Source organism: Ambystoma mexicanum, chromosome 4p, assembly GCF_040938575.1.
Source record: "Ambystoma mexicanum isolate Mex_15411 chromosome 4p, UKY_AmexF1_1, whole genome shotgun sequence".
Taxonomy (NCBI): Eukaryota; Metazoa; Chordata; class Amphibia; order Caudata; family Ambystomatidae; genus Ambystoma; species Ambystoma mexicanum.
Window position 1 is genome coordinate 126,118,162 of NC_090927.1, and position 25,567 is coordinate 126,143,728.

At 45.8% G+C, this 25,567-nt stretch overlaps 1 protein-coding gene across 7 annotated transcripts in view; it reads right to left on the bottom strand.

The window, feature by feature from the left end:
• MAPRE3 (microtubule associated protein RP/EB family member 3) overlaps nt 1-25,567 on the bottom strand; it is a 1,726,857-nt gene that overhangs the window by 768,830 nt on the left and 932,460 nt on the right. For 4 of the 7 annotated variants that reach the window (XM_069605540.1, XM_069605539.1, XM_069605541.1 and 1 more), the window contains one exon: nt 24,954-25,040. The exons of the other annotated variants lie outside the window; for them this stretch is intronic. In XM_069605540.1, the coding sequence (XP_069461641.1) occupies nt 24,954-24,988 (35 nt within the window). In that variant the 5' untranslated portion in view covers nt 24,989-25,040. The remainder of the gene's footprint in view (nt 1-24,953; nt 25,041-25,567) is intronic. 7 annotated transcript variants of the gene reach the window in all.

Genomic DNA, 25,567 nt, shown 5'->3' on the forward strand with positions numbered 1-25,567 from the left:
AAACCTGAACCAATGGAAATCGGGACCTTACAAACTCAGGAAAACAGAAGGAAACGGTTACCTTATGTGATAGAAGTCACAGTGGACGGACATCCCCGTCAAGCAATGATGGATAGCGGAAGTCGACAGACGGCCATACAGCCCCATGCGAGCGAGCAAGAACACGAACAGGTGAGACCCATTGGCATCAAATGTGTGCATGGGGATGTGAAAGGGTATCCTACCAAAGACATTGTGTTGGGATTGCAGGGGCAGGAGATACCAATCAAAGCAGCTATTATTCCTACCTTACCCACCCCGGTACTGATAGGAACAGATCTACCGGAATTTGATAGATGGTTAAGAGAGGCCCCCTTTGCCCAAACTGATCTAGTGGGGCCCTGCAGTCGAGAAAAATTATCCAAAACCCAGAAAAGGATGAACCAAGGGAATCAGGAAAAGTACAGAGACATTTCCATTATAGACTGGAAAGTAGGGGATCATATGACGTCATTTCGAACAGAAACAGGGTTAGATGAAACGCTGAAAAGAGCTAGAGAACAATCCCTAAACGTTAGCGGGACCAACCCTACTACGCATTGCTTTAAAGAAAAACACGGATTAATATAGCGAGTAACTCAAGGCCCTGATAACATAGAGAAAGAGCTGGGTTTTGGATAATTGTTGGTTCCCCAGTCCTACAGGAAAGGGCTTATACAGCTGGCACATGACCATACCACAGGGGGACAATTAGCGGAAAAAATGACAATAAAAAGGGTGTTGCAAAATTTCTACTGGCCCGGAGTATACGCAGAGGTGTTAAAGTATTGCCAAGTATGTGGGATATGTCAGAAACCAGCCCACATATACCGGCCCGAGCCCCGCTACAAAGGATGCCCTTGATCAAAGAACCCTTTCAGAGAATAGGGCTATACATTGTGGGACCTATGGAACTTACCAGCAGAGGATACCGGTTCATACTAGTGGTAGTGGACTATGCCACTAGGTACCCCGAAGCCTTTCCACTAAGAGGAATGTCTGCAAGACAAGTATGTGATGCCCTCTTGCCCTACTTTGTCAGAGTAGGGATTCCTTTGGAGATTGTGACCGACCAATGACGTAATTTTATGTCAGTTGTCATGAAGGAGGTATGCAAGACCCTTGGAATCAACCATTTGAGAACCTTGGTGAACCATCCACAAATGGATGGGCTGGTGGAAAGATATAATAAAACCATCAAACAAATGATAAAAAGAGCCACCAGTCCCACTGGTCTGGGTTGGGAGTGAGTGCTGCCATGGGTGTTGATGGTGTTACGTGACACTCCACAATCTTCAACGGGGTATTCCCCATTTGAATTATCATTTGGAAGACAACCAAAATCTATCTTGGGATTACTGAAAGATACCTGGGAAAACCAGGAGGAAACAAACCTCACTGAATATGTTAATGACTTAAGAGAGCACCTGGGAAAACTCCGAGATTATGCACAGGAAAACCTGGGTCGGGCTCAAGAAAGACAACAGGAATATTATGACAAAGGAAGCAGACCAAGAACGCTTAAAGTAGGAGACAAGGTGTTGGTTCTATTGCCCACTCACACCAACAAAATGCTCGCCCAATAGAAAGGCCCGTACAGCATCACAAAAATATTGGGCCCAGTTAACTATGAGGTAGAACAACCTGATAGGCAAAACAAACATCAGAACTATCACATTAATCTCCTCAAGTTATGGAAAGAAAGGGACTCAGCGGTATTGTGTACAACCCTGGCAGAGCTGTCGGTCCCAGAACAAATGGTCACAAGCTCGGCTAGCGGCATACAAGATGTGGGATTGGGGGAACAATTGAGCAACACCCAAAGAACTGAGTTATTTTCCATCTTAGAACCTGTGGCAAAAGTATTGTCGAGTATACCAGGAAGAACCCATATGGCTACCCACTACATCCCCACAGAGGCAGGCAAGATTGTACGTCTCCGACCCTACTGAATCCCTGAAGCAAAAAGTGGAGAGATAGCACAAGAAATAGATAGTATGCTGAAACTAGGTACCATTATTCCCTCCAAGAGCGCATGGTGTTCACCTGTGGTGTTAGTGCCCAAACCAGATGGTACCACACGGTTTTGTATGGATTTTAGGCAATTAAATGCCATTTCCCGATACGAAGCCTACCTGATGCCCAGAATTGATGAACTGGTAGAGAAGCTGGGAACAGCATCCTTCTTAAGCACCTTGGACTTAACCAAAGGATATTGGCAGATACCGCTCAACCCGGCGGATCAGGAGAAAACAGCCTTCTCAACTCCCCAAGGACTGTTTCAGTTTACGGTGTTACCATTTGGGTTACACGGCGCTCCTGCCACGTTTCAGGCCTTAATGGACAAGATCTTAAAACCTCATGAACCATATGCAGCAGCTTATTTGGATGACATAGTTATTTTTAGTAGAACCTGGGAAGAACACTTAGAACATGTAACGCTCACCTGACTCCCACGGAGGCGCTGGCCTGATTTGGATTGCTGTGGCCTCTTCTAGGGTGATACGCAGGACTCGGAAGATGGAATGGACCGGACCCCCAAATCTGGCTTGTCTAGCTCGTAGAAATATCCTTCTGTGTGTGAAAAGGGAGTATTAACAATCTGCGGGATAATGCGTAGGCCTCCCACTTCCCTTCTCACCCTCCACAAAACCCTTCTGCGATTCCCTGTGAAGTCTCACCTTAGGGTCTGAAAGGACAAGCTCTCCATCCTGCTTCTGATGCAGGGGCGCGTTGTTATCCAGTTACTTCACTGGATCTCGGATTGGTGAGAGTTCTAGTTCGCTTGAGTTTTCCGGTAAGGTACCGTAAGAATTCTGTTGCAAGTTCATGCTTCAAATAACCATTGTCCGTTTTCTCTATTTCAGGTGCTGAATGAAGATTCCGAGTTAGGAAATGGAACTGTCGAAGGAAAACTCTGGTGAGTTTTTGATGAGTGGTTCCTCTTGTGTTCTTGCATTAATGCACTAATGCTTGTGTCTTTTTCCCCTTAGGGGCCGGGGTTCGCAAATAACGAAGATACAGCGCCGACCCGAAGTGTGAAGAGATGTCCCAATAAAATATCAGGTAAGTCTTTCATGAGCGTTCCGCTAATGTCCTTGCATTCACTCACTAATGCTAATGTCTTTTTCCCCTTAGGGGCCGGGGTGCGGAAAAGCCGAAGAAACGGCGCCGACCCGAAGTGAAGAGGGATTGACCCAACAGGTAAGTCTTATGGTGGAAATTAAGCCTTTCTTATTCTCTTCCCTCGCTCACCTTTGTTCTTGTCTTTTTCTCCTTTAGGCGCTGAAATGCGGCGGATGATCCAGATGGTCACTGATGGGCAAGAAGGCGCCTAGTAAAGGTGAGTGGAATGCGGCGCTGCAGCGAGCAATGCGATGTGCTTTTAAAAATGAATGTCTTCCCTTTAGGATCGTCGGCGAGATGTCTCCGGAATGCGGATTAAGCAGGTAATGTCTCTTCTCTCTCCTGTTCTCTTCTCCCTTTACAGGTGTTCCAGGATGCTGTCGGCGTGGCTGGAGTCCGGATGCAGGAGCAGACACGGTGAGCGTCCAGCTGCTAGGTGCAGAACAACGCGAAGCGTGAGTTGCTGCTTGGGCGTGGCTTAAATAGCCTTCAAAGTAGTTCCAGGTATGTATTCTTCCTCTAAGGTATGTATTCTTCCTCCGGCCACACCCGTGTAGTAAAGTAGTCCCATAGGTAAAATAGTCCCTTTCAGGCCTCTAGGTGGCCTGGATGTTCCAGCACAGTCTGCATCAGGTAAGTTCACACAAAGCACTTCTTCACACAAAGTCATCCTTTATGAGCCTGGCACCTATGGCGCCAGGACTGTTGTCCAACATGAGCCTGGCGCCAAAGGCACCAGGACTGAGTCCAAAGGGCCCCTACCTGGGGCCGCTGGGACTTCCCTCGGGAACATGATGTCTGCCTCTGGGGTTGCTGGGCCCGGTCTGGCTCCTTGGGGGTAGGCATCATGACAGAACATCTCACCAAAGTAATTAAATCCTTACAAAAGGCTGGGCTACATATTAGTCCCAAGAAAACCAAACTGGCAGCCAAAACCACTAAGTATCTGGGATATTCAGTGGGAGGGGGGGTAATCACACCCCTGGTGGACAAAATACAGGCCTTGAAAAAACTACGCATTCCAGAGACACGAAAGGAGATCCGAGCATTTCTAGGATTCGTGGGATATTACAGAAGATTCATACCACACTTTTCTACAATTGCGGCACCACTGACGGACACCTTGAAAACCAATAGGCCACTTAAAATTACTCCTGAAGCGGTGCAAGCCTTTGAACTATTAATACAGCTAATATCAACCCAACCGGTCCTACACTGCCCGGACTTCTCTAAAGACTTTTTTTTGCAGGAAGATGCATCAGGATGCAGCCTAGGCGCAGTGCTATCCCAAGGGACGGAACAAAACCTTTGCCCCATCGCATTCATCAGTAGAAAACTCCTGCCACATGAGATACCGTACTCCATGCTAGAAAAATAATGTCTGGCAATAAAATGGGCAGTAGAGTCCCTCTGTTATTATCTACTAGGGCGGAAGTTTACCATTTTTACAGATCATGCACCTCTCAGATGGCTGGCCACCCAGAAGGATTCAAACCATAGGGTTCTGAGATGGTTCTTGACTCTTCAGCTCTATCATTTTGTTACAGTACATAAACCCGGAAAGTATCAGTTAGTCGCTGATTATTTATCCAGGGCATTGAACCGGCCCAAACGGCCTGGTTCCCTGGGGGGAGTATGTGAGGAGGTCAAAGAGGCAATAGAGATAAAAGACAGCCCCTTTCTAACTTTCAGACCCAGCACCCAAAATGTTACATCAGCAGGACAGAACAAAACTACATGTCCCATAAACCACCACGGGAAATGGAGACCAGGTGGGGGAAAAGATAAAATGAACAAAGGGAAGCGGTATAGATACAGCCCTGTCATGCGGTACAGTGACAGATACCCACATAGCAGTACAGGTTGGGGTGGACAAACAGTGCATGGAGCAGGGGGGAGATATGAAGGCAAGCTGGCTGCAGGTGTGGGACAAACAGTGCATGGAGCAGGGTGGAGGAGTGAAGGCAAACTGGCTGCCGGTGTGGGAAGTGGGCAGGAAAGGCGGTAGGAAGCTGAGAGGAGGGGAGGAGCAAAGTATGAGTTAAAAGAAGCCCCGAGAAACTCATCAGCTCTCTCTCATTACAGCAACAGCCCTGGCCGGAGACCACAGAGGAGAGGGAGGAATCCCCAGGTGATGTACATTGGGCGTACTAGGAGGCTGAAGGCTCGGCACCGCGGAGAGCCTTATCAAGAGGCAGAGCCTCCGCCAGAAGAGCCTCGAAGAGCGGCAGCGCCGGGGGGCACTACTGAAGCGGATTCACTGACAAGGAAAGTCTGGCTGTAAACCATTTTCAAAGGACAGTGTTTCTGTGGGTTTACCCTCTGTTTGTTTTCCTTTTTTTTCAAAACCCAATTTGGACAGCTGGCAAAGGAATGGAAAGCTAGTGTCCGGGGAAAGGAATTTATGTGACCGGATTAATTTTCTTTCAAAGAGGAGCCAAGCTTAAGAGGACATTCATGCGAACTCTGAATTGACCCACCCCTTTTCCGAGCAAGCCTGCTGAATCCCCATTTAAGCATGTTTTGTTGTTTATAACGAGAGTCTGTGTGAAAATTTAACTCAGCAATAAATCATACCTTGTGAACCCTGCATTCTGACAACAGTCTACTACTTTACAGATACTCAAGGGGATCAAGACGCAAAGTTACATCCTGAATAAAAGACTATACATATCAGAATGCAATAATAAACACTTTTTGATATCTCCACTAAACACATGACACCAACAAAATACTGTCGACTTTTTTTTGATGTGCCATTTTGTCTTGAAAAAAAGCATATATTTGGGTAGCTAACTAAGGCTTTCTGGAGGCTGTCATAACAAAAATGCCCCCATTTACAGTTCTTATCGTTAAAACGTAAGGTCTTGTGTTAAAATGGGCACTCAAATGAACTATCACTTATAAATAGCTTACCATTTACATGCTCTGCCATAACAAAGAGAGTGTTAAGTCAATGTATTTGCAAGGCCACCGCGGGAGCCACAGTGGGAACTGTTGTGCAGTGTCTCTTGGGCTACAGGGAGGTGTGGAAGAGAGCAGCCATCTCTAGTGCTTCAAACATCGATGGTGAGGCAACAGCACAGCTTCACCAGCAACAGGAAGGAGAAACGGACTTGCGCTTAGAAGCACCACAGCCACTCTAGACTACTCTCTATTACTTAGAATGCATGTGGCACCTGGCATGTGTGGGGGCCCCCAGGAGCCTGGGGCCCTGGTCAACAACACAGACTGGCTATGACTAGGACAAGCCCTGACCAGAGAGCTGGTATTCAAAACGCATCTTCCATTCGCGTCCTGGCTGAACAGTCCAAACTCTCGCCCTCTCGTCAGCACCCTCCTTACCCCTCCCCCAAGATCCCAGCAGTACAAGAAGTAGGTGTCTGACTCAACCATAGCCAGATAAAACATGGCTAAAGTGTCCTGATAGACTCTTCTGAGGCCACTGCTGTACACCATGCTAGTACCTTATGAGGTGGTTACCCCTCCCCCGAGATCCCAGGAGTACAAGAAGTAGGTGTCTGACTCAACCATAGCCAGATAAAACATGGCTAAAGTGTCCTGCTCGACTCTTCTGAGGCCACTGCTGTACACCATGCTAGTACCTTATGAGGTGGTTTAACCAGGCCATCCATATTGTGCCATCCTACGCGACGGGGTTGCCATAACCCTTCAAGGAAATACCTGGGTTCTAAGAAGATGGACACGAACAAGGGAGACTGATATCTATGCATCCAATTTGTGGTAACCAAAAATGCCACTCTGGCACTGGCTACTATCCTATTACTTTTCTGTCCTCAGAGGGAGGAGGCAAACGGACTGACCTCTAATGGCTGGCTTATACACTGCCGTCAGTGTAGCTGGCAGAATCATGGAGATTTGTGATTGGAGCCAACAATGTCTGGGTGGCAGACGCATCCTTCATTGAGGAGGTTTGAGAGTACAGAATTCACGGAGAATGGTGCTGGAGCCTGCATCTTGGATCTGCATTGTGACATTTACTGCAGGGTGGCTGGGGTTATTTCTACGGATTGCTTACCTGCAGGTAGAGAGCTGTGAAGTTTCCCAAGCCAATATGGTGCTCACAGACTTCCTTTAAGTAAGGTGGGTATTTCGAGGTATAAAAGGAACCTGATTAGAAAGGAAGTAGCATTGCTGCTTTTCTTGTTGCCTCACCTAGCATCGTGGACCAGAGTATGGACATGCAGTTTTTTTTGCCTCTTACTTTGTTCTTCTGGGGCTACTTCACTTGCTCCTGGGTTCTGGTCAGTTGTTGCACAGTGGCATTGGGAAGAGAGATGTCCACCATAAGCAGTGTAACTCTTGGATCCGGACACTAGGCGGTGGGCGTCTCTCTTCCCAATGCCACTGTGCAACAACTGACCAAAACCCAGGAGCAAGTGAAGTAGCCCCAGAAGATAAAAATGTGTATTTTTATACTAGGCTCACAAACGCGTGGCATACCGGTCTCACATCTCCATTCATACAACCCCACGTCACAATTCTGGCCAAGAAACAGACAGTGTGGTTTTCAAACTGCAGTTACTTAAAAGAATACATTAACTCCAACAAAGTGGATCTCCAACTTTACACTGGCAACCACTACAAGGAGATTGATACCAAAATCAAATAGTCAACAAAACAAATGTACCTACCTATCTGTCTCTCATTATTATACGTCCACACAAGCATTTGTTTTCCTTCTATAGAGATATTGTACTCTGAAAATACTAAGCATTATAAATACCCCTTCAATAAATTATTTGATCTCAGAAACACAATTTTACTGCGATGCCAACATTGGCACTTCTCGGCCAGTGTATGAATATTTATGTGGAAATATTTCAAACCAATTTTCAGAATACTATTTTTCTCCAGAATCAAGACAAGAATGGTATCACAGAAAGTTAGTGGAACAATACCTTTTAAAGTACTTGAACATTCAGTTTGACTCCCCATTCAGGTATAATGTACTACATGGTAAACTTGCATTTGTCTCCTGTAGGTATGAATTCCAAGTAATGCTCTCAGGGATCAGTTTACTCTGTTCTGAACACATGTACGAGCAATCTTCTCAGAATTTGGGTGTGTTACTTTGAACCAAGCTATATATGCAGCTTTAAATTCACACGTGTGTGTACTGTTTTCAATCTATTTGCATATGCTACAGTCAATCTATGGATGCATGCACAACTTTTAGTGTGTCTGCATGCAGTTTTCAGACAGAATGTGCTTTTGGGCTCGAGTTGCAACCTTCTCTAGTAACATGTACAATGTCAAAAAGCTTCTTGCCCTTCCACATTACACACAAGCCAAATTGTGAATTTAAAGATAAGGGACTGCAGGAGTTTAGCAATTCACACAATTCTTATTTGATAGAACGAATTCCATATACTCATTTTTGTCTTGCAAACATCTGACTTAATGACTATGGCCTTCCCCAGCTGCATTAGTATACGATATCACCATACGAAATAGTATGGGCCAAAATGACTAGAGCAGCGTAAGTCAGTAATTATGTTTGAAATGGTACTTAATTTTACAAAGGCAAGTCAGCATTAAATGGCATCATAATGCATTGTTTTAAATATTTCATTTATTAACACAAAATAGATTAGGTTTTAAATAAGTAATTGACTTTGTGCCCCATTTAACTGTGATGACACAGGGCATTTAAAATATCATATCAGTACCTGTGTTCCTGTTCTCAAATTGCCTTCCCCAGAATTGCCTACCCTTCATCTTCCCAGATTTATCCTGGTCAAACAATATAGACAGTTTGGGGTTGATTGGGGTTTAATTTACCCTTTGAAAAGTGATGTATGATTTTGGAGAATAAACTGGAGACTCAGTCAGCCTGGAATCATTTCCTCAGTAAACCGTCTTTTCAGGCGGCTATCTGGGAACCAATTTCACAAATATTGACTGGTCATCCTTTCAATAGCCTGGTCTCCAATCTGCCTAGAATAGTATCAGCGTTGCTCTACCATTTCCAGTTTGTTCCCAAAATCTTCAATATTCATCTCCCCATATTCGATAGTTATAAACCTTTATGCACTGTATGCATGCAATTATATATATTTCTGGCACCTCCCCTGCCTTGTGACTAGGTGTGGTTTGCTTAGTACCATGACACACAGAAAAGGTGGGGTCAATTCCACTCTTATTGAACAAATGGCAATTTCGTTTTTGGACCCCCATTTTTAATTCAAATATGCTATCTTATTAAAGCCTATATTGCTACAATTTAGATGTCAGTGCACACAATTGGGCACAAATGATCGCGCTTTGCTACAATTTGGCAAAGTTACCCCTTAAGGCAATTTCTCACTTATTATTAATGTAGCATGCTATACATTTTATTTCACATAATTTGGTAGATATCACTCCTAGCTACAAACTCTGTCAATCCGAGCTTGCATCATAACACATCTGTTATTTGAATGATTAAAATTGAATATACACATTTGATATAAGATTTACCTCATGATACTCTCTATTTATGTTGCTAGAATGGAGTTGCAGATTTCTTTCTGCAGGTGGCACTGGTGGTGCATCTTCTAAATACTAATTTTTCCAGCTATCAATGCATGTTAGGGCAGAATGTCTTTTCGCTGTGTGTAGAATTCAATTTCCCCTGACCTAGACTGATGGGGTTTTTATGGGAGGCCTGGACTTTGATAAATTATGACAAACCCAAAGCCCAAAGCCATTAGTGACATCGGGCTGCGGGTTTATTTGTATAATCTTCAGAACTGGGCCAAACAGACCACCAAGGCCTTTGCATGTGCTCTTTATGTTTTGTTAGTGTGAATTTCTTGTCTGGGACCATATCATTTAATTTCACCATGCTGCTCTGTTTTCATAGTGCCCCTCTGTCCCCTCATGTTCAATATTTACATGAAACCCCTCATGATCTCCATGGCCACAACAGCATCTTCCAATCCTAAACCAAAGAAAAACAGATCTATCTTCATGATTTACAACAATGACACCCTCCCGAACCCCTCTCAAGATCTTACTGCCCTTGAAGACTGGGCGAAGTACACAGTCTGAAACGTAATGGCAACAAAGCTAAAATGATCATCCACGCTGCAAAGCAGTTTCCAAGCGAGGGGGCAATCTCCCACCTATCCCCTTCTTTGGATCCACCATCTGCTATTCGTCCAGGGTACAAAAACTAAAAAAAGGTTGTTACATCTAGGACTCTAACCTCAGCATGATCTATCTTGCTTCTTTCACCTCAGGACCCTGAAACAATCATCCTTAAGTTCATTCAACTTCAACATGAGCATCAAGTCACAGTAGTAGGTCCACTGATCAACTCATGCCTGAAATAAGCAAATGCCTTTTTATGCCAACCTTCCAATTAAAATATCTCCAATTGGTCCAAAACGCATACTGTCTCATCACAGGCAGCTGTAAGCAGCTTGCCATTTGCTCCTATCTACGCAATCTCCAAAGGCGTCTGGTGAAAAAAAATCCACGCAACCTATGCATGACCTACAAATGCCTCCCTGGCATGGCCCCTGCCTATTTATACTCCAAGATCCATCAGTAAAGACTCTCCCTCCACCCCCAAGGCATTACACTCTGCTGACCAACTACTCCCGAAATTACCCAAATCAAGAGACACTGGCCGAGGTGATCGTACCGTTCGATGGCTGCCCCGACCATATGGCACTCTCTGCCTCTCTCAATCTGTTAAGCTTCGAAACTTCTTCAATTGCAAAAACTCATGAAGAGCTGCTTATTCAAAAAAGCTTGATTACATCTTTCGCTTTATGACCCACTTCAGCTTGTTCCTACTCTAGTCGTCTCCTAGTCTCTTTAAAGCACAGTAGCAATTTAGCTTGTGGTTTGTGCAATATAAGCTGTTTAAATAAACGGGGATGTACAATGTAGGATTTTACACCATATCTATTGCATACCATGATGACTGTTAGGCAGAAACCTGTGCAGTTCCCTCTGGGACCACTGCAAAAGATTTAAGACTACAGGTGGTTGGCAGTAAACCCAATTGGTAGCAGTCTGTACCACCCAGATTTACCTGGTAGCTGTGGCTGAGCAGTCAGACTTCTCTCAAGAAGAGTTAGGCAGTATACAGAGTATTCACTATAGGTCAAAAGAACACAGTAGAACAAGCAAACACTGACCAGAGCTTGGTGTAAAAGAGATATAATTATTTATTTAAAACCACATCTAGTAAAACACACTGGCACTAATATCAAGCAGTTCAAAAACAAGGTCACTAAAAGATATACACTCCCTTCAACGATTAGTTAGACAAGTCTTAAGTAAAGCAACACTTATTATCAGACAGCGGTGAGCGCTTAACGAAGATGGCACTCTAAGGGAGAGAAAGCCAGAGCAAAGATAGAAACAGATCCCAACACTTTCGGAACAACACAGCCACGGAGTTCTCAATTAAAAGGAGTGGTCCTTTTATTCGCGTTCCAGTGGTAAGTGGCTATCCAGTTGCGGGGTGCTTGGCACGGGCAATTCGACCACAAGACGTCCTGGGATGCGAGAAAAAGAAGGTAAACTGGTTATGCTCACCAGTCAGGGGAAGAAGACTCTCCAGCCTTGGGCCAATCACACAAGAGTGCGACTTGAGTTACCAAGGTAACTCAGTCCAGGGTGCCTTAACCCCCTCCCACACCTCCTGTGGTACCTGTGGTACCCAGACAGAGTGGCACCACTTTTGGAGGCTTCGGTGGAAAAGCCCGCCAAAAAGTGGACCAAAGGGCTCGACCTTTGGTTTGGAGTTACAGAGGCGAACACAAACGCCATTTTAAAACCGAGTTCTGGCATAAAATACCAACCGGTGAATTAATATTAAATAAATAAACCAGCGGTATGTTAGAGGCTATGTTAAAAAAGTATTAGCCTCGAACAATGGGAAAATCCCATAGAGATATATTCATGGTTGAATATAAAAAGTAGTATCCACTGCCACCAGCCAAAACTCGACGAGGGGGGACGGGACAGTACCCCCTCGAACAGACCCCAGGGCAATCGAATTGCCCCTACCAGTACGTCCACAATATGATGGTTTGTACTGGTTCTGTTAGTAATTTGGGACTAGTAAAGCCAATGGTGACTTTACATGCCCTGGGAGACAGTAGTCAGTACCAGGGTATGGAGTCTATGGTGGGGGGTCCCTATGTTACTGCACGGAGGGTGCGGTGTAACACACATAGCAAAAAAACATTTGAGACCCTATGGAGTAGGAGACCCCATAGCCTATGAAACACATTAACATTCAAAGGAACACCACACATTTTGTCCAAGAGTGGGAGAAAAAGAGTCTCACTCTTGGCAGGAGAAAATAACAAACTCCAGAAATCCAGCAAAGCTGCTGGGGGACTCACTAGCTTAGGAAATTCAGCCTAAACAGAGAATTCTCCCTAACAATGATTATGTGCATTTGGTATAAGGGATTTTAAAAAGTTCTGCTGTGCATAGGAGTTCTCAGGTACATGACCAATGTTTGCATGCTTTGGGCAAATGCTAACTAAACAACTCGGAAATACCTGCAAATGTACATTACCTGCCTCTACGACCATCTGCCTCAAGAAAAACTCCTGTTCCAGACATGTGAGAGAGGTCCCATCACTAAGCAGAAATAATGTGCCACATATAAGATAGATCCATATAATAGATTCGTTGATTTGTGATAATTGTAATTATAACAAAAGCAAATGATAACATTTTTCTGATGTTTGGGATTAGGTCATAGACCATGAAGGATCTGCAAAGGAAGGATGGTGTAATCTATGGAAAATGTATTCAAATACAATAATCTCTGAGTGATTATTCATAGCCATAACTGAGAGCAATGCCAAGATCATGTTGGATATTATGTTTAATATTCTTTAGAGTTTCACTTTATGTTTATCCAGTTACTGCACTACAACAGTGTCAAGACCATGGTTGTGTCCTTTTTTCTAGTGATAATACATTTCAACTCAATATTACTGGTTTACCATGAGAGGAAAACCCTTTCAATATAGTTTCCATGCCGGTTTGGTATCTGCTTGTTTTAATAAATATTACTGCAACTCTTGACAAATGCAATAAACACTTAGAACCCAAAAATATCAAGTGCAAGGTAGTCCAAGGTCATTTGCTGATTCCTCAGTTTGTGACAAATTCTATGGCTGTTGTGGAATAGATGGAGCGATGATATTGGAAGACTTAATGAGACCATGAGATCTCTTGGACCCTGAAGGGGAAAACAACTCCAGAGAGACTACAAGAGAAACTAAAGGGGGACTGATCTGATTGGAAGTGCAACCCATATTTTGGATCCCAAGGACCTGAACAGTGATGTTTGATTTTCTTTTGTCTAATACAATTATAAGAACGTCATTCTTTAAGGAAATTAGTGGAAATCTCACACAGTAAAAAGTATCTAGTTTGATTTGCATTTCCTTTTCTTACTGCCATATCTGCAGGAAGCTAAGCTGCTCCTCACTGAGGAGGTCCAACAAGGCCGAAACATGTTTGGGGTTGCTTTTGTTTCCGTGCAAGGGGACCTAGCTTAGCAGTTCAGGTAGGGCTGTTCCCTTTGGTGGCAGTACCTGACTGATTTGCATATGGCTGGAACCCTTTTGCAATAGCGCAGACACGCTAAAAGAGGGTGTTGTGGAAGGTTGCCCAGACCCATGGCAGTGGTTCAGATCGATTCAAAACCTTCCAGCCTTCACCTTTCTGGTTTCAGTTTGTCTCCCTATGTGAGAGAGGGTATGCCCAGACATGGGTCCCTTGCTCGCTGTGCCATAGGAAACCAAGCTGCACCTCACTGAGGAGGCCCAATGAGGCCGTAACATGCCTGGGGTTGCTTGTGCTTTCGTGCAGAGGGCACCTGGCCTAGCAGTTTGGGCAGGGCTGCTCCCGTTGGTGGCAGTACCTGACTGATTTGCATATGGCTGTACCCCTTTTGACGGTTTGACGGGCTAATAAACGGCAGTGTGGAAGGTTGTTCACAGCAATGCCAGTAGTTCAGATTGATTCAAAACATTCCACCCATCAGGTTTTTGGTTTCATACCTGTAGTTCATACCTCAGGTGCACAACTTCATTATTTCATCCTGTCCTTCCTGCACAAATCTCTGTCGAAATGACGCTCAGTAAGAAACATTCCAGATAAAATTTGGAAACAGCTACGATTCATGGGAATTGAGACAGTATACCAACATTAAAGGAGGGAAATGAAGAAATCTTTTTAAGGCCACAACACAGCTGATGAATGTATTCTATGAGAACTATACTAGTGGGATTGAATAAGGATACTGAGATTAATGATGTCTGCAAGTATGGTTGTCCAAGTACTTGACAGTGATACTCTACATATAATGGAGTGTAGGACAAATGTAAATAGTGTGATCATTAACAAGCATTTTAATAATTATATGGGGTATAAGCAATCAAATAACAATCAGAGCAAAATGGCTCAATCTCTCAAAATGGATGGTGGTTTGAAACATTTTAATCACATATTGGCAGTCAGAATTACTGAACCTTGGTGATCCATCCTCATTTACCCAAAAGCAATATATTTATATAGAGGATAATACATGTACAAAATACCACATTTCTCTTGAAATATTTGTGCATCCATTTTGAAATGTAAACAACACTAGGATAGGACGTGTCCACAATGGCTGACAGAGTATGCTACAATATGTTAGCAGCCATTCAAATATACCCCTGATTAATTAGTGCTCTCTATAACTTCTTGTATGAATTTAAAGATAATTTAAAAATAAAGCTCTATGATCCTAGATATTTGGTGCTCATTTTAAGTAATTGTAAAAATGATCAATTACTCACCGTAGTGCCCAATGTACTCCTAGTCCATAGTCCCATTTCCTCCATACTGCATGGGCGTCCCTCGCTAGAGAACAGAACCCTTTTCACACAAAAAAAAACATTTCCCCTTTAAATGCATCTGCGCACGGAGGCGTGGTACCAGGAGCATGCACTCCCCTGACTCCACCCTTCGGCACCACACCTTAGTCCCCGTTAAGGCACTGACCAGATTAACAACTGCCTAACTACGCTGTTTTTAGGGGGGGGGGTTGAGGGCCGTATGGAGGAAAGTGGACTATGTACTAGGAGTACGTTAGCCACTACGGTGAGTAACTTATAATTACTCCTATGTCCCGTCCCATTTCCTCCATACTGCATGGGCGATTACCACTGATTTAGTAGCCCTTAGGCAGGTGAGATGTCTATAGACTCATGGGAACAGATTTTTCAATACTGCTTGCCCGAAGGCTGCTACTGAGCGAAAACTGCTTTAGACAATGCTGCTTGCAGAAGGCAGACGGGGTAGCCCATGTAGCCGCACTGCTAATGGTCTGCCAAGGCACAAGCCTTAGGAACGCCACAGATGTAGCCTTTGCCCTAATCGCAGGTGCATGCAGATTTTATGCCAATTTCTTGTAGGCCTCCTGAATAGACACCGCCATCCATCTTGCTATAGAGGCTTTAGAGGCCTGGCATCCCGGTTTTGAGCCACCAAACGTGATGAACATCACATCTGACTTGCGAAAGTCCTTTGTCCTGTCTAGATAGAACTTTAAAGTCCTTCTCACATCCAGACAATGCAAGACCTTTCCTACCTCTGATTTCGGAATGGGCAAAATAATAAATAAAATTTAAAAAAATCGGTAATACAATTTCCTCATTCAGATGGAATGAAGTCACCACCGTTGGCAAGAACGAAGGGTGGGTGCAAAGCACACCTTGTCTCGATGGAACGTGGTGTACGGCTCTGACGATACCAGGGTCTGAATCTCACTGACCCTGCGTGTTGATGTAAGCCCGACTAGGAGGGCAGTCTTGATAGTGACCAGTCTGATGTCAGCAGAACCCATGGGCTCTAATGGTTTATGCACCAGCGCCCCAATACATCATTGAGATCCCATACTGGGTGCGGGCACGTGACTGGTGGGTACAATCTTGTTAATCCTGTAAGATGCCTCTCGACCACTGGGTTGGAAGTGAAATATGACAGGTTGTCCGAGTTCCTGTAAGCTACAATGGCTGCCAAATAGGTGCGGCATGTATCAACGCGTGATTCCGCGAGATATGCCAAGAAAGAAAGCATGTGATCGAGTATGCAAGCTAAAGGATCAATGGCCCCGTCCTTTGCCAAGTAACAGAATCTCATCCATTTCCTCTTGTATCGATTCCTGGAGTCGCTCCTTGTCTTTTGGATGATCTGCAGATTCTCTTGGGACAACTGCAGGTGATGAAGCATCATGTTTTCAGGAACCACAGTGCTAGGGCTAGCTTCTCCGGAGCTGGGGGGACCTACTGCCCCACCCTGCTGAGTGAGAAGGGGCGACCCATTGACCTGAAGAGGAATGGACCCTGCTCCGCAAGACCCACTAGTTCTGACTACCATGGTCTGGCTGGCACTGAGGCAACATCAGAATGAGCCGGAGGCCCTGGGCCTGCCTGATCTTGCAGAAGACTGTGAATCAGAGGGGTGGGTGGAAATGCATATGCCCACAGTCCGTCCCATTGCAGATGCAGAGCATCCCTCAGTGACTTTCTGCTACTGCCCCTCCAGGAAGCAAACTGGTGGCATGTTCTGTTGTGCTCTGTGGTGAATAAGTCTACACTTGGATGGCCCCATGTCTAAAATATTTCCTCCAGGACCTGCGGACATATCTGCCACTAGTAGTTGTCCACACACAGTCTGCTGAGTCTGTCTGCTTCCCGACTGGAATCCCCCGGTAAGTGGATCGCCGAAAGATGTATATTGTGCTCTATTGCCCACTCCCAAATCTGGATGGCCAGCCTGCACAGAGCTGGAGACCTTGTACCCCCCTGCTTGTTGATGTAGTACATGTAGTGGAGCTGTCTGTCTCAATGCATACTGCTCTGCTGGTGGCTAAGGGTAGGAAAGCCAGCAGAGCATGCTGTCTGGCCTTCAACTTGAGAAGTTTGATGTGGCTGTCCTTGTCCCCGTCAGACCACAGCCCGTGGACAGAACGGGTGCCCAGGGTGGCTTCCAACCCGTCCAGGGAGGAGTCGGTCATGACAATCAATGCCGGTTTGGGTTGGAAAATAGGCATGCCCACCGATAGGTTGGCCTCCTCCTTCCACCACAATAAGTCCTGGTGGATGTCCACTGGGATGGTGATTGTTGAAGCCTGTGAGTATGTCTTTTGGTTCCAGGAAGCTGCCAGGTGCAACAAACTCCTCCTCATTTTGAGACTCGTATGTGGTATAGCCAACAGGCATGCCGCCATGATGCCCAACAAGTGCTGTATCTACCAGGCAGCGGTGGTCGACCTGCTGAGGAAGTGTCCGATAGCCGACCTGAGTGCCCCAATCCTCTTTGTGGTAGGGAAGATCTTCTGCTCCCACATGTCCCACAGCAAGCCTGGGAAGACCAGGGTCTGTGTGGGCTGCAATTGCGACTTGTGCTGGTTGATGGAGAACCCGAGCTCGCATAAGAGGTCCATAAGACGGTGTGCCATAATTAGGACTGCACCTGGAGACATCGCCCTGATAAGCCAGTCATCCAGCTACGGTTAGACGTGGTGGCCCTCTGCTCTGAGGACTGAAGCTATGGCATTCATCAACCTGGTGAAACCCTGTGGTGCTGAGTTCAACCCGAACAGGAGCACCCTGCACTGGAAATGGCGGATCATCACCCTGAACCGGAGGTAGGCACAGTGGGGCTGCCAAATCAGGACATGAAGATAGGCATCTTTGAGCTCCAGGAAGCACGTCCAGCCTCCCCCACACAGCGACTCCGCAATCAGAGCTGGCGTAACCATCTTGAACTTTTGAAGGGGTAGGTAAAGATTTAGAAAGGATAGATCGAGAACCGGGCTTGCCTTGTTCTTCTTCTGAATTGCGAAAATTCACCAACAGAATCCCGAACCTCTCTGAGAGGGCGGGACCTCCTCCACTGCCCTGCTTTCTATGAGCGCCAGAATTTCTACAAGAAGAGTGGGTGTCCCAATCTGAGAGAGGGGCAGGAAGATAGGAGGGACAGGGGGTAGAGGGAGGCGGAATCCATGGGAGACCACCAATATAATCCATGGATCTGCTAAGTTTGTCTGCCAGGACTGAATGTGAAGGCCAAGCCTGCCCCCCCACCGGAGAGCTGTGGACCTTGATGCAACCCGCATTGCTTTTTCCCCGCCAGAGGGAGGTGCCTGGGATGGGGACTGGAAGAAAACCTTGTTGGAGAACCTTGCTGTTTGCACCTGTGAAGGCTGGGGACCTCTCCGGCTGGCGTGTCCTGCGCTCCTGGAAGCCATGGAAACCCGCAAAGGTTCTCCCACATCAGATCTCGCCTGTCCCTGTGCGAAGGACTTTATGGCCAGTTTCACCAGAATCGCAGGAGACTTGGTGGTTTGCGAGCTGGTTTTCATTTTGTTCAACTCGTCTGGGAAGGAGTAAAACAAATTGCTGCCCTCGAAGGGAAGATCCAGGATGCACTCTTGGACGCCTCAAACATGGTGGCCCTCGTCCGAGCCAAACGCCACATATCAGTGGCAATACAAATGGCTCTCCCTGCTGTGTCGATATGGGCCACAATGGACTCCAAATGGTTCTGAGCCACTAACTTGGCCTGGGGTAAACCTGACTTGAAGGCTGCTTGTTTATGCACAGGAAGGAACTCTGCAATCCCCCTCCATACCCTTTGGTTGGCTGCAGCAAGCACCGAATCCGAGTTAGCCTGTCTGAGATGAAGACCGGCATTTAAATACGTCTTCTTCCAATATGCGTTTAAAATCTTGTCTGCCTTACCCAGCAAGGTCGAGGCTCTTTGTCTGTGTCTCCTTGCTCGGTTGCCCCCTGGTGAGCGTTGATTCCCCCTCGAACCCTGTCTCCTGGGGGTTTACCGGTGGTACCTCTGTGATTTGTGGAACCGGGAGGGCACTGGTAGCGGAGGCTGCACCGGAGGCTCGTCTGTGCTGGCCTGGGTGTCGCTGAGGGTAGCACCAGAGACTGAAGCTGTACTGGTGCGGGTGGTGCCGGAGCCAAGACTGGTGCCAGGGGCTGTCCTCGGGCAGCCGGGGGCTGCGACAGTACCAGTGTCTGAGGCTGCGCTGGTGCAGCCGGTACAGGAGGCATTTCTTTCATGAGACCTTTTAATATGCCCGCCATCAGTGGAGACTTCATAAGTGTCATAAATTTGTCGAAGCAGCACTCCTCGCATGCAAGATTGGTGCATTCGGAAGCCACTGAAGTCGCCGGGGCAATGGGTTGGGCCCTACCAGTGCATGGATTGCATATAACTGGCCTCTGTGTAGCATGCTGACAAGGAAGGTACTGGATAGGTCGTACACCACGGTAAACGCGGCGTGGCCATGGGTGACCATCCCACCTGGGTGATGAATTGGGGGGGAGGCGAGAAGCGTTATGCGCCCTCTGGCTGGGATGCACGTGCCTCTGCGCGAGCTGCCATTTTGTCTGGCTGGACTGTATGTGCGGGAATTGCGTGTCGCCTGTAGTACTTGCATGTGCTTCCACCTGTTTACCCTCTAGCATAGGCTCGGCATGCTTCAGTACCTCAGGTGTGGACCTGGGAGGCTTGTCGCTCTCAGGCATAGACCCGGTAGTAATTTCGTGTACAGGCGACCCCTGGGTCCTAGACCCGGTAACTGGGCAACACCTCTTGGGAAATTCCTGGTACGAGAATCTTTCGGTCTCACAGTCCTTGTCCCAGGAGGATCCTTGGATCCCTTGGTCTGCTGACAGGCAGATCCAGGAATCTGGGGCCCGTGACTTGCAATAGTATCAGCACAATCCCTCCCGCTCAGGGTCTTCCCAGGAAGGAATCGCCCTTGCAGGGTATTTTGGAGAAGAGTATACTTCCCTTTCGCCTTGATTTCATGCGCACATACTCTTTCAAGAGTTCGGGCGCAGATCTGGAGAAGAGCACCCTTCACCTCACAAGCCGGTTCTTGAGTGACCGAGGTGTGAGCACGTCACACGCCGAACACCCTTCCCAGCCGGGGTCCTCACCGAGGCACTGTAGACACAGCGCATGCAGGTCCGGTGCCGAAAAAGATCCATCGCAGGAAGGACAAGTACTGAAGCCAGACTGGGCCGTCATGCGCCGTGGAGGGCGAGGCACTGGAAGCCGGTGTAAGTGAGGTAATTAAAAAGGATTTGAAAGTAAAATAAGATATGGGACACTGGATCCCAGGGGAAGGAAAAGCATGTGGAATTATGAGGGAAAAGGCCTCAACCAGCAGCGCAAGTGAAGCAGGTCCACTCCTGTCACCACAGAAAAGAGGACTGAGGTGTGGCACCGGAGGGCGGTGTCAGTGGAGTGCATGCTCCTGGTACCACGCCTCAACGTGCAGATACATTTAAAGGGGAAAGGCTTTTTTGTGTGGAAAAGGTTCTGTTCCCGTCCCTAGCAAGGGACGCCCATGTAGTATGGAGGTAAGGGGATGGGGCGTAGGAGTATCTACCATTTTTTAAATAGAAGTAAGATGACTCTAGTATATGATGGTCACCGTTATGATGGGACTTTTTGGAACATCCTGCCCCCTTAGTTAGTGGCTCATGCTTCTGGGGACATCAATTCACAAGTGACATTCAGAAGGATGTTAGAAAGACATGTATATGGACCAAACCCGGGCATGATTAACACGACAGGACTTGCATCAGGAAGGACAGGATGAAATAATTTGCGCACACCAGATACGAACCAATACGTCAGTAAGATGATAAAATCTATATAGAACAAGAAAAAGTTGTTTTATTAAAAATGTGAGACTAGCCTTTCTCAAACCATAATTGCGCTCATGACACATGGGATCACTGATAAACGCAGTGCTCATTCTGTAATGTCTGACATATGTAGTGCAAAGTCTGAGTAGTACCGCGAAAGAATAAGGGTGCACAGTTATCACAAAGAAATATAATAGAATGATATCCGCAAAGAACATGAGATTAAAATCTCTTGAGCAATATTTGGTCTTAACACATGGTACCATTGGTAAACAGTGTTAATTCTGTAATATATAAAATCGGTAATCTACGAACCAGATAATTGTACAAAATGATCATGGTCTTCAGTAATCACAAAAGAAAGAGTATGAAGTTCAGGATAACTGATATTATGATACCTATGTTCAAGCACCATAATGAATGTAACAATTAAATTGTAGACATTTAGAATAAACGGTCCTATTAAAAGGGTATTAAAGGTAATATCATAACAGATAGCTACACAAGTGAAGTTATTAAAAAGATAGTCTGTGACTATGAAGATTAATATATTTTCAATGTTTCTCTTTTTAATAAAGGCTATTAGGTATTGCTTGCGACACATATTAACCAGAACTATTGCGTTAGAGTACAGATAGACAGAAATGGCATATGAGAAGGGACACCCAGCTTTTGGGTGTTGTTTGGTTATTTGCCCATTGTGACGAATCCCAGGATGTCGTCCCTGCTTCCCTAAGCGAAGCCCCTTTGTATGTGGCCAGGGAGGTGAGGCTACTACCCAATAGTCCCCCTGGGGGTGGTACTAAGTGGATGGATCTCATGGGAGGGGTGGGGAGGGATATGCCCTTCCCCCAATGGGAATAGGGATGACTGTTGGGGAAGAACACGGTACACTCAAAATATATTCACATCTCCCTCTCTCGCATACCCTACTCTGGGCCCTATAGCCGCAAATACATCCATATACTCCTGTAGGGTAGAAGACGTAGCCCTGGGATGAGGCAGACTAGGGATTACCTATATAATTATAATTTATTATATAATTGGTTATTTATAACGCGCCTAATACCCAGAGGTGTCTAAGCACGGACCCAGGGATCAAACCTGTGTTGATTTGTGTCGTCTTGCTTCCAAGGCGAGCGCGTTGCTCCTGAGCTATCCTCCCGGAACTATTAAGTATGTACAAAAACTGGGATCAAGATGATCACAAGAAACCCACTTGGAAGTAAAGGCAATGATACTGAGACTAGGAGGAGGTGCGGAGCAATACAGAGTAATCCGCAGAAACCACTTCAGCAGTACAGACAATGCGAGACCAGACAACAAGTAAAGAGAATAAAAAGGGAAGAAGGACTTGGTAATGGGTCAGTCCCTCCTCGGAGGAACCACAAGTCAGAAGGACCTTTGTCTTGGAGCAGGGGAGAGAACGCTGTCCGGGACGTGAAGGTTGCTGCTGAGATGTCTCAAGTCGGTTTGCATTCTGCAGACTGACGCGAGAACAGGAAGAGTAGGAGTGAGGTGAGAACAAGCCACCTGACCACCTGGGCGTGGAAAGAGCCTCCAGGTACCCAGCCTCTTTCTCTGCAGAAACGCTGAAGCGTGTGCAGACCCAGCGAGTGAAGGCGACCACGTGAGACTTTCAGAGCAGCAGGGACATCCTGTGCTTATACCTGGGACCCAACAAGAAGTCAAAAGGTACGATGGACTTTGGGGAAGGCACAGGAAGCCAGAGCAACAGGGTCCGGGACCCAAACGAGAGCCGGGAAGACACAGGAAGCCAGAGCAACATGGACTGCAACCCAAACGAGAACCACAAAGACCCGGGAAGGCAGAGCAACAGGGTCTGGGACCCGTATGGGAACCAGGAAGGGCAGGAAATCCAGAGAAACGGGGTCTGATACCCACATGCAACCCAGAGAAGCCCGGGAAGACCACGAAGAAGGGTCTGGAAAACTCTACTCAGAGAGAAGGACACCAGAAACCTTCTCTTTTGTCACAGTGTCTGGCAGGTTAGTGAACCAGACCTGTTACACTAAGATGGCCAAAGGAAGAGCCATGCCCCTTGGCATTGTGAATTGTGAAAGCCTAAGAAGGCCAAGGGAAGAACCATAACCCTTGGCATTGTGAATTGTGAAAGCCTAAGAAGGCCAAGGGAAGAAGCATACCGCCTGGCACTCTGAATTGTGAAAGCCTAAGAATGCCAAGGGAAGAACCATATGCCTTGGCATTGTGAATTGTGAAAGCCTAAGAAAGCCAAGGGAAGAACCATACTCCCTGGCATTGTGAAAGCCTGAGAAAGGCCTGGGAAAGAGGCATGTCCCTTGACATCGTCACTGGTGCAAGATAAAATAGTAACCAGGGGAAGTGAGTCATTCCCCCTGGTGTTTGTCAACACTGTGATAGAAAACCAAGAGAAGGGAAGCAATTCCCTTGGTGACCAGGATTTGAGTTGGAACTTTCACTTTATTTTGGGAAGAGAGACATTTTGTTGCCAAACTGGAACTTTGTGTGCCACCCTTGAAAGGAACTGCAACCTGGGGAAAGGAGTGACTCCCTCAAGAAGTAGTCCTGGGAGACAAATGACATGGTATTCCGCTACTCAGAAGACGAGATCCAATTATCTGCATTAAGAAGACTCCCCAAAACCTTTTTGTTTACTTAGAAGGGTAAGGGAAGGAAATAGGTTTGACAAAGGACAGTAGACTCTTGCTCTCAGACATTCTGACACATCCTAAGTTTAATTTGAGGCAGGGTATAGGGCAAGATAGGGTATTTTCTTTGCTTTCATTGAAAAATAAAAGTCTGTAGCCAAAACTGTGCCCCTCTTGTGTCAGTCTACTTCTTCCGTACCCTTACACCATCCATTGACTGCCCACGGCCATACTAATTCCTATGGCCATTCCCATACCATTCCAGCCCCTTCATACCCACGGCATCTTCTCATGGGAACTCTTTGAGCTTCCTTTAATCAAGCCCTACCATCAAAGTTTGCTCTCAAGGTGCCCACCAGTGTTTTTAAGTAGTTTTCCAAGAGTTCATGCCTGAATATGAGTTGTAAACCTGCTACTGTTGTAATAAAAATGTTTTAACCAGGTCTGCCTTCAGTCACACTGTTGGTGGCCTTCAATGAAGTCCTGTTAAAAACAAGCATTGGCAAAACCAACAGGTTTGGCGTGTGTATAAGTATTAGACATTCAGCAGGCACTGCTACTAGATGCCCAGGTACTCGCACCTGCTACCATCAATGGCCAGTAAATACCACTATGGCTGTGCCTGCAAAGGGCCTTTTCCATGCCTGCATACAAGCCCAAATTATTGGTATTGCCAATGCTTCTTTCTATTGTATATAACTAAGTGCTACACTATTATAAATATTGCCTTGAAAAAGGAGGAGGGGTGCAAAACGCATGTTGGCTCAAACTCCAAAACATGCATGGGGAAAATAAATGCAAGCATGTAAAAAAGAAATCAGTGGATAAGTGATGCAATTCAATGAAATTGATATATGGAGGGATTGTGAGTTTGGACAATTATATTTTGAAAAACCCACATTTTTTACTTGCTCACAATAAACCAAGTGATCAGTTGTGGTTGCTTACTATGTGCAAGAAGATGCTGCTGGACAGGGAAAAATAGCCCCTAACCTCCCGGAAACTCCAACTTAGCAATGAGGCGTAGAGTTCAGGACCATGCAGCCTTTTTCCTAGGTTGCTGCACAGAGTAGTGGTGCAGTGCCGCAGACTGTTTTGGGACAACACGTCTTGGCCCCCTCAAGAAGAATTTTAGGGTTCTGACCACAGTTGAATGTGCAACCCGGTACAGGAAATATGCATTTTCAAAATGTGCTGATTACTACTTGTAGCACCATGGCTCATTGTAAAGTACAAGAAGATGGGTCCAATCCAAAAGCAGAAGCTGGACCAAATCAACCAGCACTCGCCAGGCAATAATCCTCCTGGTAACTATGCCGCCCCTTGACATCTTGTTTGGCTAGATCATTCTTGCAAAACCACAAAACAGCACATCAAAATATTAACTTACTTTTAAGTCAAGAACTTTAAAAAAGTATTTCTTTCTACTTACTGTTTGGATTTACACAATGTCTTCGCTGATTTCATATTTGCCTGCAATTCTTCATTTCCTGAACTATTTCACAAGTCTGCAAAAGGACTGAACACATTGGACGTACCTGTTCAGCGTCTTGCCAATATATTGCTACAATGTATCAAACATTGAGATAAGAGATTTTTAATGTAATGTGTTTTTTGGATTAAGAAATTCGTAATAAACAAATACTGCACTATATTGAGTGGACACTCTCCAAAACCTTCCCCTATCCCTTTTTTTATACTAGCATTCGCTTTGGAAAGAAACTGCTGTTGAAATAAACATACGTAGTTTCATCTAAACTATTCGTTCTGTACTTTTAACTCTAGCTTCATTCTGCTTTTGTTAAACTTTACCTGCCTTCACTATTAATTCTCTTGAAACACCAGAGTACCTTAAAGCACAGCCAATCGAATCACACAAGTAACGTCCAAGACGTAACTAGGAAATTAGTAGGCACTGAAATGTATGTGATCTTACATCAAGATTTACATGACTCTGGTGTAAACACACAGCAACAGACACTAGTGCTTTCTCAATCTGTTATCTTCAATGAGGCATTGACCATCTAAAAGCAAATACAGCACCAG